This window comes from Polypterus senegalus, chromosome 3 (assembly GCF_016835505.1).
Source record: "Polypterus senegalus isolate Bchr_013 chromosome 3, ASM1683550v1, whole genome shotgun sequence".
NCBI classification, from domain to species: Eukaryota; Metazoa; Chordata; class Cladistia; order Polypteriformes; family Polypteridae; genus Polypterus; species Polypterus senegalus.
This window is the reverse complement of record NC_053156.1, coordinates 297754192-297771385: the sequence shown is the minus strand read 5'-3', so window position 1 is coordinate 297771385 and position 17194 is coordinate 297754192. Positions and strand designations below refer to the sequence as shown.

The following is a 17194-nucleotide window of genomic DNA, read 5'->3' as shown; positions in this document are numbered from 1 at the left end:
GCTGAGCATACTGGTGCAATTGGTTACAGATTGGTGCTGGGTGAAGTGGTGTAAAGCACTTTTAGAAGTGAGAAAAGTGCTATATAAATGTAATTAATTTATTATTATTATTATCTCTATATTATAAAAAAAAAATCTTGTGAGGGAGATGAAGGAGACAAGACGTGATCTTCTTGGATGACACTTTGACGTCCCGCAAGACAAAAGGACAGCTACAGTACTGGCTTTTAAATGATCGACACGCAGTGCGACAAGCAGAACATGCAGCTCGCCAGCAGCAGCAGCAGCAAGCCAGTAGACGATCCAACCGAATCTCCTTAGCGTGCGATCAGCCCTTCCCCCTTCATAACGTGAATGGCAGATACGCGAATTGGCAAAAGGACAGCTAATGTACTGGCTTTTAAATGATCGGCATGCAGCGCGAAAAGTCGAAAACACAGCTCGCAAGTAGCAGCAGCAAGGCAGCAGATGATCCGACCGCATCTCCTTAGCGTGCGTTCAGCTCCCCCCACTTCACAACGCAAGCGCCATAATACGACCTGCGAGATTTAACCATGCTCGGGGCCGGAAATAAAGGACAAAGAGTAGATGACAAAGTAGAATTTCGTAAAGAATTAAAAAATGTTGGCGCGGTACACATGCACAGCAGGTTAGAAGTGCGAAAATTCCAAAGTCTCAAAAAAAGGATAGGAAAGATCGCATTAGCGCAAACAAATGGAAATTATTACTTGTTGAAATAACAGAACAGCAAAAAGAGATTGAATATATTGTTCGGATTCAAACTTTTAAGTTGGAGACTTGTAGATCATCTAATTCGTGTTGCCAGCGAGAATTAAAAGATTCCAAAAACGTTGAAGTCCCGTGAGACGGAGACATTTAACATAAGATTCTTTCGAGTCTTGCCCTATGTACAACTATTTTCAAACAAGACCACGGTCAACTAACCTCAGTCGTGTGAAAGCTTTTGTCGGACACGCTTCCTGCGCTCTCAGCTCTTATAAATTTTATCAGGACAATAATTTTATACGTTCAAGATGTCACGTCACTGACAAAGCGAAGAAGAAAGAGCATGGAGAAACATTCGAGAAAGTCGTTCTATTTATTAGAGAGAAAGAAACGATAATCAGTCACGGGCAGTTGTATGTTGCGTTGTCACGATGTAAGTCCAAACATGGAATCAAAATTCAATGCAATTTTGAAGAAAAGTTAATTCCAAATATTGTTTTTACTAAAGTTTTAAAGTAAAAGTGAAAATAATGAATATGTAACAATTCCCATGAAAATAACAATCTCTTAAAATTGTATATCTGGGAAACCAAACCTGGGGGTGGGCGAGCGACGTGAGCAGGGGGCGGAGGCCCCCAGTTATTATTATTATAATCACTACTGTCTGTGTAAAGCACTTTAAAAAGTGAGAAAAGTGCTAAATACTTGTAACGAATGAATAAATTATTATTATTATTCCTCAGATGAGCCCAGAGAGTGATCCATAGACAATGCATGTGTGACAGATTTGCCTTGGATAATGCAGAACCTTAGTAAATCAGGCGGTGGATAATTGAGGTTCTACTGTAATTAAAAACAACTGTTGACATATACATAGAAAATTGAAAAGCATAGACCCATACACAAAAGCTGTCATTAATCCCATATCAAAATTCCCAAATGCAAAATTAGGGAAAGAAATCTCACATATAATTGTGTCTGCTTAGAGTTTGGTACTTATCAATTTACATTCAGAACGATGGTAGTACGCTAAGAAAAAAAGGTTGAGTGCCCCGGCTCAGAGCTGTCACATGATATATGATCACATATTTGTCAATAATCTGCTATAGTTAAGCATTTGCTTTGAATAATAGGTCAGCTATTGTCCAAATTCAAGCCATGGGTCTGCTGTTAGCAAAAACCAAGACCATGCCCAACTTCGCAGCACTGGCTTTCAATTTGGTGGGGGCTTGGACCAGGTGGGACAACATTTTGGGGGTGGGGGGGTCTTGGCTTAAAAAAGTTTGTGAACCCCAGGCCTGCAGTTCAACCCAAGGTCACTGGAGCTGTAATACAGCAGTGCCAACCATTATAAAAAAAAATTGAAATGTGTTTATTTCCCCCCCCCCAAATTTTTTTGTGACAGAGTACTGTATTTAATTAGAATTAAAGCATAGTCCCTTAGACTGACAATACTTTTTAAAAAATCTCTTCTATAGTGATTGACCACTGGACTGGCCATCCCAACCCCGCCGTAAGTGAAAACAGCATCCATGAAGTGGTCACTCTGCCCAGCTCAACGAGAAGCCACCAGGAGAGGGAAAGTGCGAAGGAGAATGACAACCAGTCGGCCAGCACGGTGGCTCTGGCAGGGAGCATGTTCAGTGAGACTCAGGAACCGTCACTGAGGTACAGTATCCTTGGGTGTTTCTGTTTCTTGGAAGGGTTCAAGTAGACCTCCTTGATGAGGCAGTCCTTGGAGATATGTTCTGGTTAACTTTTGTACTTAGTCTGCTGTGTCTTCATTCATTTTGACCTTCTCTTATCATTTTAATTTTAGCTATAAAAATACAATGTATTATTATTATTATTATCCATCCATTCATTACCCAACCCGCTATATCCTAACTACAGGGTCACGGGGATCTGATTATTATTATTATTTTTATTATTATTACAGTGGTAGCCTGCTTATCTTAGGTACTATGGACCAATGCTATCTCGCATTTTCAGTTTAACTCTTTTAGGGTGGATGTCGACGTTTGTCGACATGTAGCCATGAGGATGGATGTCAACTAATGGTGTCATTCAGGGGCAGAGGGACCAAAAAAAAGCTAAACGTTGATGAAACTCACCGTTATGTTATAGGTAGACCTCTTTGCTCGGAGGACTGTTAGATTCATTGACCTGATGTTAAATCTCTGTGTGTGAGAGTAGCGTAGAGTAAACAGGATCTAGAATGGCATCGACATCAGGCAAGAGAGCAAAGTGACTGTGCAAAGCAAAATACTATCTGCATATTATTTATTTATTTTTTGTGTGTTACCGCTGAATCGGACTCTGACTTATCAAACTCCGATTTTGATGCAAGTGATCTGGAGATTGAAAACGAAAGTCAGGTTTCTGAATCAGCTAATCAGTCCCCAGCTGAATGTAATGCTGGACACACTCGTCTCATGGCAACATTCGCCCTGGGAGGACCACACAGACGTAGATCCGGGGGGAGGTGAACTGGCAACTGGACTTCATCAAATGACACAGCACGCTAGTGGACACGACGGATTACCAGCCGCTCGACAATGTCAAACTGTTTTTTTTTTCACAAAGTGCCTTTCAGTGTATGAGTGATGAGACAAAAAGGCATGTAATAAGTACAGTGGACCCTTGACTTACGAACTCAATTCGTTCGCGAGGGCTGGTTGTAACTCAAGTTGGTTGTAAGTCAAGACTAATTTTCCCATAAGAAATAATGGAAATACCCATAATGCGTTCCGAACATCCCACAGCAACACTTACTTAACCTTTTCATAATAAAAAAGGGTTGTATAATGTGCATAATTTACCAAAACACCAATAATTTTTCTAATGTACTAACCAAAAAGTTATAAAAAGTGCCTAGCTTACCAGAAACAACAATTTCTTACTGTACTCACCATTTAATTTGACATCTTTGGGCTGCAGGGAGGGAGGAGGAGGAGAATGAAACGGAAGGTGGTTATTGTGTAGAAGGAGCCTCCTTATGCAAATGTTTTCTTTGTAAAATTGTCGAGATGGTGCATTTCGACATGCTGTACATATTAGCGAGATCGGTCGCACAAACACCGACTCTGTTATTTCCGCACAATTTCCTTCTTCGTTTCGATTGTGATCGCTTTCTTTACCTTCATTACCTTCTCTTCCTTCCTTAGCAATTCTGCGTCTTGCTTGCCATGGTCTTAGTGAATTATATATATATACTAGCAAAATACCCGCGCTTCGCAGCGGAGAAGTAGTGTGTTAAAGAAGCAATGAAAAGAAAAGGAAACATTATGAAAATAACGTAACCTGATTGTCAATGTAATTGTTTTGTCACTGTTGTGAGTGATGAGTGTTGTTGTCATATATATATATATATATATATGTATATATATATATATATATATATATATATATATATATATATATATATATATTTACACACACACATAAACATATATATATATATACATATCTATACATATACACATATATACATACATATATATCTACAGATATACACACACATATATACACACAAATACATACATACACACACATATATACACACAAATACATATATATATATATATACATACATACACACACACATATATAAAGATATATATACATATACATACATATCTACATATATACATACACAGCTATTTCGTATCAGTGCAATACGCTGCTTGTTAAAACGGTTGACTCCGCTCTTACGTGCAATAACAAATCAAATCATTCAGTTGTCTTTGCTCATATGTCATTTTAGAGCTGGACGCCTGGCATCTTTTTTTGGCCACAGGTTCGTTTCTGTTTGGTGTGAGGTTCTGTGTTGTGGAGATTCTCAGGATGGACTGCAGGTGCTCATCAGTGAGGCGACTCCTGTGTGCTGTTTTGTTAGTCTTTATCACTGAGAAGAGCTTCTCACACAGATATGTGCTACCAAACATGCACAAGGTTCGAACCGCATGTAGACGGACTTTTTTTGTTCTTCAAAGTCACCAAAGCGCCGTGCAAACTCAGTGCGCAATAACTCTAGTAAGCGGTAAGTGTTAGGCAAGGCAGCTGAAGCGCTGCATTATGGGATCTGTAGTTTATTGTGTTACCAGCGCTTCATATACCGGCCATTAATAACAATAATACAGTATATAAAATGATCTCGGGCGGATATAATTACGCCGGGCGGATGTGGCCTCGCCCTTGAGTTTGACACATATGGACTAAATAGAACTTGAAAAGATATATTTTTTCAAATGTGATCGCGCAATTCAGATAGAGTTGGCCGCACTACAGCCTGCATGCCTCAATAAGTCATCCTCCCTCGCTCTTACTTTTTACCGTTCATCTAATGAATACACTGAGTATGGCTTTACCAAAACAATCATTGATGGCGAATAAAGTATCCATTATTCGAGTATGTAGAGCGGGATATATATATACATATATATATACCTGCGTATCGCAGCGGAGAAGTAGTGTGTTAAAAAAGGTAGAAAAGAAAAGGGAACATTTTAAAAATAACGTAACATGACTGTCAATATACAGTATTTGTTTTGTGAGTTTACTGAGTGTTGCTGTCATCAAGGATTTGATTATCATTATTTCTTTCAATCAGGTTCGTATTTGTAGGATGTGTTGTGTTCAAGTTACATTCCGTGTTTGTCAATCGTTGTAAAGATGACAGGTTTCATTCATCGATTCGTTTCTTACTGCATCAATAAACAGCTCGTCTTCTTCTTTATCTGAGACCTGACACACTGCATGCACGGGTTTTTACACTGTCTTCCTTTAGCGGGACATTGACTTTTCCACCGTGTGCTTTGTTTCCACAGTAGCTGCATTTATGAATATGCTTATCAGACGCTTCATATTTTTGCTGCCTTTTCAATTGTGTAATTCGGTTTTGTTCAGCACTCTTTGGAACTGTTGCTTTTATCTGTGCACTGCGTCAGTTCACGTGAGCCACTCGGTGTACATGCATCGAAGGTTCCCAGCTGTGCTGGTGCCATCTCGTGCTATGTCCATAGCTTTATTTAATGTTACCTTAGTCCTGGCACTTAAAACTTTCTCTCGCAGTTTCGCTGAGTTTGTGTCAAACACCACCCTGACCATCTCATCTTCCTCTCCATAAGCACAGTCCTTCACCCGTGAATATTTACCCGTGGCAGTTTGCTATTGGATTGCCGCTGACGGACGGCCTTATATGGGCAGGCACTAAATTACAAACGCCAGCGGCAGCCTGTCTATGAACTTAATTTAAAGTGTAGGTTTACATCGTGCTTTGTCTCCGAAGTAGCAGAACTCATGAATATGGTTGTATATGTCACTCGCTCGCTTCTTATTGTTTCGCTGCCTTCTCAATTATATAATGCATGTTTTCTTCAGCGCTTTTTTGAGGTCTTCCTGGTTTTCTATGTACTGCGTGATTACGTGGGAGGCGTGATGATGTCACACGAAACTCCGCCCCCACGGCGTTGAAGCTCATCTCCATTACAGTAAATGGAGAAAAACTGCTTCCAGTTATCACCATTATGCGTAGAATTTCGATATAAAACCTGCCCAACTTTTGTAAGGAAGCTGTAAGGAATGAACCTGCCAAATTTCAGCCTTCCACCCACACGGGAAGTTGGAGAATTAGTGATGAGTCAGTGAGTGAGTGAGTCAGTGAGTGAGTGAGTGAGTGAGTGAGTGAGTGAATGAGTGAGTGAGGGCTTTGCCTTTTATTAGTATAGATAAATCACTGCACTGACCGAAATTACGTCCACAAACACATGTATCTGGGCTCCGACTGACACTTATGAACGCTCTCGGCTGTTTGTTTACAATCGCACAAGCGGATACACGTGACCGCATACGGGTCGTAACGCAAGACGTTGGACGTAAATGAAAACAAAAATTTTGGTCGTAAATCAAGTTGTTCGCATGTCAGGCCGGTCGTATGTCAAGGGTTGACTGTATGTGAATACTTTAATGACATTTCTCATAAATTAGTATTTTATATTGATTTATGTGTGAAACTATTGCTTTGTGTGTTTCTCAGAAAACAAGAGTTTTTTGGAAAAATATTCAGTCCAGAGACAAAAGGGAAAACAATAATTAGATCTAATAGAGTTAAAATTATGGATATAATAGATTTTGATCATTTATATGGTACAGTATGACTTGTCAAAGTGTCACAAGTGTTTTGCAGTTGCCTCAGCATCAGAATGTCGACAGGTATAATGTCTTCTTGCTCTTCAATATACAGGTGCATCTGAATAAATTAGAATATCATCGAAAAGTTAATTTATTTCAGTAATTCAATTAAAAAAAATGAAACTCCTGTATTCTATAGATTCATTACACGCAGAGTGATATATTTCAAACATTTATTTCTTTTCATTTTGCTGATTATGAAAACCCAAAATTCAGTATCTTAGAAAATTAGAATATTACATAAGACCAATAAAAAAATGATTTTTAATGCAGAAATGTTGGCCCACTGAACAGTCTGTCTAAGTACGCACTCGATACTCGGTCAGGGCTCCTTTACGTGAATTACTGTCATGGAGGCGATCAGCCTGTGGCACTGCTGAGGTGCTATGGAAGCCCAGGATGCTTTGATCGCGGCCTTCAGCTCGTCTTCATTGTTGGCTCTCATCTTCCTCTTGATAGATTCTCTTTGGGGTTTAGGACAGGCGAGTTCACTGGCCAGTCAAGCACAGCGATACCCACCATGGTCATTAAACCAGGTATTGGTACTTGTAGCAGTGTGGGCAGGTGTCAGGTCCTGCTGGAAAATGAAATCTGCATCTCCATAAAGCTTGTCAGCAGAGGGAAGCATGAAGTGCTCTAAAATGTCCTGGTAAACGTCTTGCTGTGCTGACTTTGGACTTGATAAAACACAGTAGACCAACACCACCAGATGACATGGCTCCCCAAATCATCACTGACTGTGGAAACTTCACACCGGACCCACAAGCAACTTGGATTTTGTGCCTCTCCACTCTTCCTCCAGACTCTAGGACCTTGATCTCCAACTGAAATGCAAAATTGACTTTCATCTGAAAAGAGGACTTTGGACCACTGAGCAACAGTCCAGTCCATGTTCTCCTTAGTCCAGGTAAGACGCTTCTGACGTTGTCTCTGGTTCAGGAGTGGCTCGACTCAAGGAATGCTGTGACAGTTGTAGCCCACGTCCCTGATACGTCTGTGTGTGGTGGCTCTTGAAGCTCTGACTCCAGCCACAGTCCACTCCTTGGGAATCCTCCCAAATTCTTCACAATCTTCTCAAAGCTGTGGTTATCCCTGTTGCTTGTGCACCTTTTTCTGCTGTCTCATTTTTTCCTTCCACTCAACTTTCTGTTACTATGCTTGGATACAGCACTCAGTGAACAGCCAGCGTCTTTAGCAATGAATGCCCTTCTGTTGCTTCTCCTTCTTGTGGAGTGATGTTCTCAATGACTGTCTTCTAGACAACCGTCAAATCAGCAGTCTGATTGTGTGTCCTACTGAACCAGACGGAGAGACCATCTCATGGCTCAGGACCCCATTGCAGGTGTTTTGGGTTAATTAGCTGAGTGGAGTGGGACACCAGGAGTCTACAATATGGACTTACTCACAATCTTCCAATTTACTGAGATACTGAATTTTGGATTTTTGTTACCTGTAAGCCATAATCAGCAAAATGAAAAGAAAGAAACACTTGAAATATATCACTCTGTGTGTAATGAATCTATATAATATACAAATTTCACATTTTGAATTGAATTACTGAAATATATTAACTTTTTGATGATATTCTAATTTATTGAGATGCACCTGTATATGAATTTACATACTGTAATGACATGTCTCATAAATAAGTATTTATATTGATTTACGTGTGAAACCATTGCTTTGTGTGTTTTTCAGAAAACGTGAGTTTTTGGAAAAACATTCATTAAATGGACAAAAAGGAAAAAAAAATAATTAGACCTAATAGAGTTAAAATTATGGATATAAAAGATTCTGATCATTTATATGATACAGTATGACTTGTCAAAGTGTCACAGTGTTCCGCAGTCGCCTCAGCATCAGAATGTCGGCAGGTATAATGTCTTCTTGCTCTTCAATATGCAGAAGGGCTGTTTCGATGGCACTTAGATGGCATTGGCACCATGCATGTGATTTATGTTACCCCCTCCTCTTTAATGATGATGTCTCACATCTTCTCATTCCTTCAGTATTGCAGAGTAGATTTTTTTTTTGGTTCACATTCTTACAATGGCTTGTATCTTACGATGTAGGGAAGGAAACAACATTGAAGTGCAGGTGGAAATCGAAGCCCATCCCCGAGATGGCCAAGAGCAGAGTCTTAGCAGCATCCTGTCCAGTCAGAGCCTGTCCATCGAGTCTCTGCAGTGTTCACGAGAACAGCTGTGTGGAAGTGAGCTGAACCGAGTCACCGCGCCTGAAGCAAACGTCGTCTGAGGGATGGCGGCGAACCCCCGTGTCTCACCTTCCAGCCGGCCAGCGCCGTCACTTCCTGACAGATGCTAACTGACCTCACCCGACTCACCAGAGGCTTCAAGGCTCCCAGATCATTGGTTTGAAGTTTTCATCCTCTCGTAAATGTCATCCCCCTTTACTAATCCATTTAATAGTTTTATTTCTGATGGGGATGAAATGTTTTGGTTTTTGATTGTTGAAAACGCTAGCATGTGGGCCTTTTATATGAAGGATATGTTGCTTGCTCCTGAGTATGAAATAGATTTTAAGAGTTTATTTATTTACAAATGAAAAGAATTATGTTTACCTCTCTAGTATTATCTTTGGCTCTTTATTTTTAATCTATAACGAACTTCTGGGAATTTTGTTTTTTTTTGTTTTTTTTTTATTTTCTTGGATTTATCGACCAAGGAAGAACTAAAAACAATCGCAATAACCGGGAGCCGTCACCTCCAGGGTGGCTCCACCATGAGCTCTGGGCTTTAACTCGAGGCACAGATATCCTCGTGTTTTATGATGAGATGCACAGGATTTGTCCATCAGATGTAACAGGGGGGTCCACAAGTCGAGATCCTTTTGCTCGATCTTTCTATTTTGTGAGAGATGTGGCACCATGGAAGGAGCTGAGGGCCAATGTCGAGCATCTCTAGCTTAGTTGTAAATCCCATCATGCTGAAAAATTAGCGCTCCGCTTCCACAAAAGTATCGCCAAAGCAGGGCTGCGGTGGGATCCACTTGCTTCTATCTGTAACAAGGATGAGATGCACCCGGGGAAAACTTGTGCCTCCCTTTCCATCCTGCCAAGTGTGAGAGCTAAAATAAAGATGTTTTATCATGGACTATTGTGTAGACTTTCTTGTTTTTCTTGTGAAGCTCGCGACAGGTAAGACTGTGGACGTCACCTGGTGTGAGAAATGCAAGCACGGAGTGTAAGTAAAGGTTGAACATATAGAAATGAGCGTTGGGGCTCCTGTGGGATACCCCGTTTAACTGTAACGTCCAAAATGATGAAGGTGAGGCACAGTCATGCCAACACAAAACAATCGACGGTTTAATTGTTTCTCAAATGGGTAGAGCTCTGATCTTCTCCAAAGGTGGACCGAGTCTGGTGACACCCCAAGAATTATTATTGGGGATGGAGAAAGACTAGGAGTGGTCAAAGTGAGAGAAGGTCGATATCAGGAGGACAAATGAACCTAAACGACAGAGCCGGTGGCACGAGCAAAAATCAAAAGTCAAAAAGTCAAAAACTAAACATGGAGTTGAGGCCAAACTAACTGATGGGAATATTTGAATTGTTTTGTATTCATACCTAAGATGTCTAACTGACCATTTTTAACGTTCCTGTCTTGCGAGACATGGACGTTGTCTAGTGACCTGAGATGAAGACTGGACTCCTTTGATTCTGTGTCTTTCCAGAGAATCCTTGGGTGCCGTTGGTTTGACTTTGTGTTGCTCATGTTGTCCCAAATAAGGCACATGACCTGCATTGTGAGGGAGAGTCAGTTACAGCTCTACAGCCATGTGGCGCGATTTCCTGAGGGTGATCCGACTCGCAGGATCCTCATTGTGGCTGGACCAGGCCAAAGGGAAGCTCACGTAACACCTGGCTGCTGCAGATAGATGGTCATTTCCAGAAGGTAGGAATGAACCGCATGTCTTCCTGGGTGGTTTGCAAACCAAGGATCCCGAGCTGTTTCATCATGTGGTGTGTGCGGCAATGCGCTGTACCAGTGCATGCCCCCCAACCTGACCTGGACAATAATGATATCAGAAAGAAATAAAGTGTAGACATTGTCTTTTGTTTCAGGCTCTTCAGATTTTTTCTGCTGAGAAAAAAATACCCCTGGTGTTGTCATAAGGGTCTTCACTTGAGTTTCATCAGAGGTCTCAGCAAAGTTGTGCAGTGGGCTCAAATTTTCCATGTAGGATCTTGACATTTTTTAGCAGTTTGAAAGTATTTGAAATGTCTGCTCAGTAATGTGCGGTGAAGTTTATGGATTTGTTTTGTGGCAATTTAACATTTTACTAGGATTACAAAGCTGTAGTCCTTGCTTTTAAATAATACTATTAGTTGCTCTAGTTTTTTATTGCTGTGCTCCAATGAGGTCACACTTATTCTAAAAGAAAAGGCATGCAGTGTGGCATAGTGGTAAAGACTTTGGACTTCAGACTCTGAGGTTGTGCGTTCAAATCCCACTGCTGACACCATGTGATGCCCAGAAAGTCACTTTGTCTGCCTGTGCTCCAGTTAGAAAAAACAAAAGAAATGTAACCATTCATATCTCAGATGTTCTAAGTCACCTTGGATAAAGGCATCAGTCCAAGTCAAAAATCTGAAGTCTTAAGCGAGATTAAAACAAGACTAGAAAGAGATCTTCTGAAATATGCCATGCTTTTCAAATCAAATTCTCAGTTGTGACGCCTCTTCCCACTGTTACATCTCATTTTCCTATTTCTTCTTAGGAATTTTAGGAGAAACATCTGCGACAAAGCTGATTCTTAAATGAAACATAAACGAGAATGTCTTTTAAAGTCTCATCAGCCATCAAAATCAACCTTTGAGCATTAAACCTTATTGACATAGATAGATACTGTAGATAGATAGATAGATACTTTACTAATCCCAAAGGGAAATTCACATACTCCAGCAGCAGCATAAAAAACAATATTAAATTAAAGAGTGATAAAAATTGAGGTATAACAAATAGTGATGAGCGAGCATGCTCGGCCGAACATGTGTTCGGCTCGAGCATCTCTATGCTCAGAGCATGGCACTACTCGAACGAGTACCACATGTGCGCACGTTTCGCGGGTTGGAGGCAGCCAATCAAGGGGCAGGTAAGTACTGCCCTCACTGTAATGTCAGTAGCCATGTCAGGTGCTGGCATTACAGTGATTGGCTGGCCGGAACACATCATCGGGTGCTATCGGATAGGCAGGGACAGATTAGTGTGCGCAGACTTTCACAGCTCTCACATTCAGCAAAGACCCAAAAGTCCTTTTAAGGACTCTAGTGTGTTTTTGTCAGTCTGTAAAAGTGGCGTACAACTCTTTCTGGGAGTCCAAGATGCATCCAGACATCGTCCCCATGCTGTTCCCGGTCCATTTGAGTGGTGTTTCTGTCACTTTCTGACCTTTTCCAATGGACCAGGCACCCTCCCCTCTTCAGAGCAGGAGGTGCCTGGTTGTCTCCCATTGACTTACGTTTAGAGCACACGAACATCGCAATATGTTCGGACCGAACACCCGAACACTTTGGTGCTCGCCCATCACTAATAACAGACAATAACTTTGTTATAACAATAGCTGTGTTTAAAAAAACACTGGAGAAGATTGCTTATGCAGAATTACAAACACTGGAAGCACTCAAACATATCATTTATTTGTCATTCCTTCATTCACTTTCCACCTCTTATCCAAAGCCGGGTCGTGGGGTCAACAGTCTTAGCAGTAAGGCCTATAAATTCTTTTTCTCAGCCAGATCATACTGTGGGTTCCTATTTGGGAGATATAATCCGCCCAGCGATCCCTGGATCTTCCCCGGGGTCTCCTCCCAACTGGTCGTGGCTATACAGGGAGGCTGTTTGTATCAGATGCCTGAACCACCTCACTTGACTCCTCTTGATGCGGAGGGTCAGCAGCTCTACTCCAAGACTTCTCCCGGTGTTTCTCACCCTGTCCCTGCAGAGAAAGCTCAGTTCGACCGCTTGCTCCCACAGTCTTGTTCTTTTGGTCAATACCCAAAGCTCATAACTTATAGGTGAGGGTAGGGACCTAGAATGACTGGGAAATCGAGAATTTTGGCTTCTTCTTTTGATCTTTTATTGAATTTATTTATTTGCAATGGTGATGGACAGGGTGACAGATGAGATTAGACAGGAGTCCCCGTGGACTATGAGGTTTACTGATGACATTGTGATCTGTAGTGAGAGTAGGGAGCAGGGTGAGGAGACCCTGGAGAGGTGGAGATATGAGAGGAGAGGAATGAAGGTCAGTAGGACCACCGAGACAGAATACATGTGTGTAAATGAGAGGGAGGTCAGTGGAATGGTGAGGATGCAAGGAGTAAAGTTGGTGAAGGTGGATGAGTTTAAATACTTGGGATCAACAGTACAGAGGAATGGGGATTGAGGAAGAGAAGGTGAAGAAGAGAGTGCAGGCAGGGTGGAGTGAGTGGAGAAGAATGTCAGGAGTGATTTGTGACAGATGGGTATCATCAAGAGTGAAAGGGAAGATCTACAGGACGGTAGTGAGGCCAGTTATGTTATGTGGGTGGGTGATGGTGGCACTGACCAGACAGCAGAATTAGAAATGAGGACATTAGAGGGTCAGCTCATGTTGGATGGTTTGGAGACAAAGTCAGAGAGGCGAGATTGCGTTGGTTTAGTATGTGCGGAGGAGAGATGAGGGGTATATTGGGTTAGAGAGGACATGTAGGTGATGGGAGGTAACAGAACAAGAGGACGAGGACAGGGAGATATGGAAGAAGATGATCCGCTGTGGTGACCCCTAACGGGAGCAGATGATAGAAGAAGAAGAAGATGAAAAGCATATAACATTCCATACAATCAAGTCAAAACTTAACAAAACTAAAGTCAACTAAATCAACCCCACTCATGAGAAAAAGAGAAAGACCAACAGCCTGAGTAAAACTGTTAAAGAGTAGTAAGGAGAAAAAGGAGTGTTTTACCCCCAATTTAAATGCTTATACTAAAATGTTATCGATCAGATCCTGCCAGATTTTGAAGAAGTTCTGCACAGGTCCTGTAAGTGAGAATTCGATTTTTTCCAGTTTCAAATAATATAAAACATCAGTTACCCACTGACTTAAAAGAGGAGAGTTAGGATTCTTCCAGTTCAGCAAGATAAGTCTGCATGCCAATAGTGAAGCCCCTCTGTGAGCCCACCAGACACAGCTGTTAGTGGATTAGGAGGGATTGTGACCCCAAGGCTGACTGAAAGGCATTTAAAGATTTTGGTCCAGAATGATGTTAATTTGGCGCAGGCCCTAAACAGTGAGGCTGGAGCTCGACTGCAATGTGTGCAGGTTGGCTCTTGCCCTGGACAATTTTAAGCGAGACAGATGTGCTCGATATATCATTTTAAGTTGAATAATTGTATGCTTTACACATATGGAGCTCGAGTGAATACTCTGCACTGCTGCCTCCCACTCCTTTTCTGAGATGTTGAGTGAAAGATCTTTTTCCCAGTGTCCTCTTTGAACGGGAGGGACTGTAAAATGTTTTTATATGTTACAGAAATTCTAAAGACCGCCATAGAGGTAGATGAGAGGTCAGGGAAATTGAACAGATTTTGTTTAGTAAACTTTCTAATTTGAAGGCAGTGAAAGAAATGTGTTGCTGGAAAGATCAATTTGGAGTGTAGTTGTTCATAGGATGCAAAGACGTTGTCTATGTACAGATCTCTAAGTGATTTAATCCTGAACGTTTTCCAGACATTAAAAACAGCGTACGTTTGAGAGGATGGATAAAGGTGGTCATCACATAGAGGTGCCACAGGTAAAAGCTTCTCTGTCTTGAAGTACTTCCTACTGTACATTGGTTCAATATTCTGAGTGAGTGAAGCAAAATTGGGTTGTTAGTATATCGGCGATGACTTCTACTTATTGGGGTACAAAGCAAGGAATATAAAGAAGTGCTGCAGGATTTTATTTCTATTGCGGGCCAAGCCTGTGTCTGTTCATCTATTTGTGTCCAGGTTTTTATAGTTTGTATGTTTGCTGCCCAATAATAAAATTGAAAGTTAGGTAGTGCCATGCCACCTTCCACCTTAAGTCTTTGTAGGGTCACCCTTTGGATACGTGGATGTTTTGAATTCCAGATAAATGAGGTTATGATTGAATCTAACTTCTTAAAAAATGATTTATTGATGTATGTTGGAGTGTTTTGAAATAGACAAAAAAAAGCTTAGGAAGGATATTCATCTTGACAGTGTTAATTCTTCTAGCTATAGTGAGATGGAGGGTAGACCATCTATGCAGGTCCTGGCACACTTCTCGTCACTGATAATGGGACTGCTGACGGCACAATGAATTCTGAGGTGTGTAGAAACCTCTGATATGCTCAAGTTATAGTCAAGGCCTCCAATCTCACTGGACGGCACTTCATCTTCCCACAAGATAAGGAGCCAAATACACTGCTGAGGCAACCAGGAGTTTATCAAAGATAAAAAACAGAAAATTCTTGAATGACCAAGCCAGTCACCTAATTTAAATCCAACTGACCATACCATATGCTGAAGAGAAAACTGAAGGGGACAAGCCCCCAAAACAAGCAGGAGCTGAAAATGGCTGCATCAGAGGCCTAGCAGAGCATCAGCAGAGAAGACCCCTCAGCACCTGCTGATGTCTATGAATCGCAGACTTCAAGCAGGCACTGCATGCTGGGATATGCGACAAAGTCCTAAATATGACAATGGCTTTAACAGACCTGCTGTTGCTGTGTCCCAAACATTATGGAGCCCTGAAATGGAGGATTATGTAGAAAATGTGTTGTGTGACCAAAATGTCTGCAAATCCCCTTATACGAGTGTCTGCAATGCGCACTTTAATTCTGTCTAAATTGTTTGATTTTGTAATTTGAAACCATTGATCAGAGCAGTAAATCATGGAAAAATGTGTCTTGGTCCCAAACATTATAGAGGCCACGGCATGTAGCTCTGTAAAATTAGCATTATATTCTAGTTAAGCAGATACTTATGTGAATTTCACCTTAACATTAAATTATCAAAATTAGCTCTTTCAGAAGTTATGACAGATTGCATGGGCACAAAAGTAAAAGAGCATCGTAATAAAAGGTCATCCATCGGCCATGCCTAATATCCCTTAAACTGACAAATTATGGCGTGACTCTGGCTACAGTGAACGTCATTCCAGGTCCCATCAGCTGTTATTACAGAGCAGTCCTCATGGCCTCCACGATTACTGGGCCTCCCCGACTTCCAGTTAGTGAACGTCACAGGAGTCCCACTGACGTCTTCAAACGTGCCTTCTGTTCTTATGTCGTTCAGGCCGAGGTATGTTTCTCCAGCCGACTTCACGAGCTCCATTAAGGCCGCGTTCTCTTCTGCATTGGATGGCGTTGCAATTTCTCCACCGGCTTCCTTACAGAGCTTCACCCCCTGGTCAAAGGTTAGCTGGTCGTTTTTGGTGCCGAATCTCTTTTGTCCTTGTTTGCTCCAGTAGATAAATGGAATACCTACGAAAATAAAAGATCAAATTGCAAGGAACCTGTTATTGGATGCAAATTCATTCGTCTGCAAAAAGCTGTACCAGACATGGCTTGATTTGAAGGTGAATAGAAAACTTGACAGCAAGCTACAAGAAGTCGGCCTGTGTTCATCCTGAGATTGGCCTCCTCACCAGGTCCTATCATCCAGTGCAATGGTTTCTCATATGCTAGTGATACGTTGCTGTACCCATCATTCCCTCCATAGGACCCTGTTGTGGTGTGCAAAATCTGTACATTTTGCTCTATATTTTCATTATATTTTGCTCAAGACCTGACAGAGCTTACAGTAAATACAGGACACTTAACATCAAAAGCAATCTGTTTTCCTAAATCACGGCACTATTTGTTTGATCCAAGCAGGAATTTTGTTCTTTATTTCGCCTTATACAATTTCTTGTATTAGAATTTTGTTAGTTTTTGCATACCTCTTGGGGTCAGAGTGCAGGGTCAGCCATTGTACAGCGCCCCTGGAGCAATTTCAGGTTAAGGGTCTTGCTCAAGGACCCAGCAGAGTAGGATCTCTTTTTGCAGTGATGGAAATTCGAACCGGCAACCATATGGATACCAGCACAGATCCTTAGCCTCAGAGCCACCACTCCGTCCAACAGTTCAGCAGATGCCTCAAGCTGTATCGATGATTTTATCGCCTGTGAAGGGAAGGGCACCAGGACTAGACTGGTTTACAGCTTGGGAAAGGTAGACATGCTATGGTTTCTGAGAACAGAAGGAGGTTGTGTGGGATTAGAAAT

At 41.5% G+C, this 17194-nt stretch overlaps 2 protein-coding genes across 3 annotated transcripts in view; one reads left to right on the top strand and one right to left on the bottom strand.

Annotated features, from left to right (window-relative positions):
• Positions 1–10031, top strand: part of si:ch211-278j3.3 (E3 ubiquitin-protein ligase RNF19A) — a 139481-nt gene extending 129450 nt beyond the window's left edge. For both annotated transcript variants that reach the window (XM_039749483.1, XM_039749482.1), the window contains exons 8-9: positions 2205–2394; positions 8991–10031. In XM_039749483.1, the coding sequence (XP_039605417.1) occupies positions 2205–2394; positions 8991–9174 (374 nt within the window). In that variant the 3' untranslated portion in view covers positions 9175–10031. The remainder of the gene's footprint in view (positions 1–2204; positions 2395–8990) is intronic.
• A 5109-nt stretch (positions 10032–15140) lies between these two features.
• Positions 15141–17194, bottom strand: part of LOC120526333 (mannose-binding protein C-like) — a 34825-nt gene continuing 32771 nt past the window's right edge. The window contains exon 4 of the mRNA XM_039749481.1: positions 15141–16412. Coding sequence (XP_039605415.1) covers positions 16030–16412 — 383 coding nt within the window. The 3' untranslated portion in view covers positions 15141–16029. The remainder of the gene's footprint in view (positions 16413–17194) is intronic.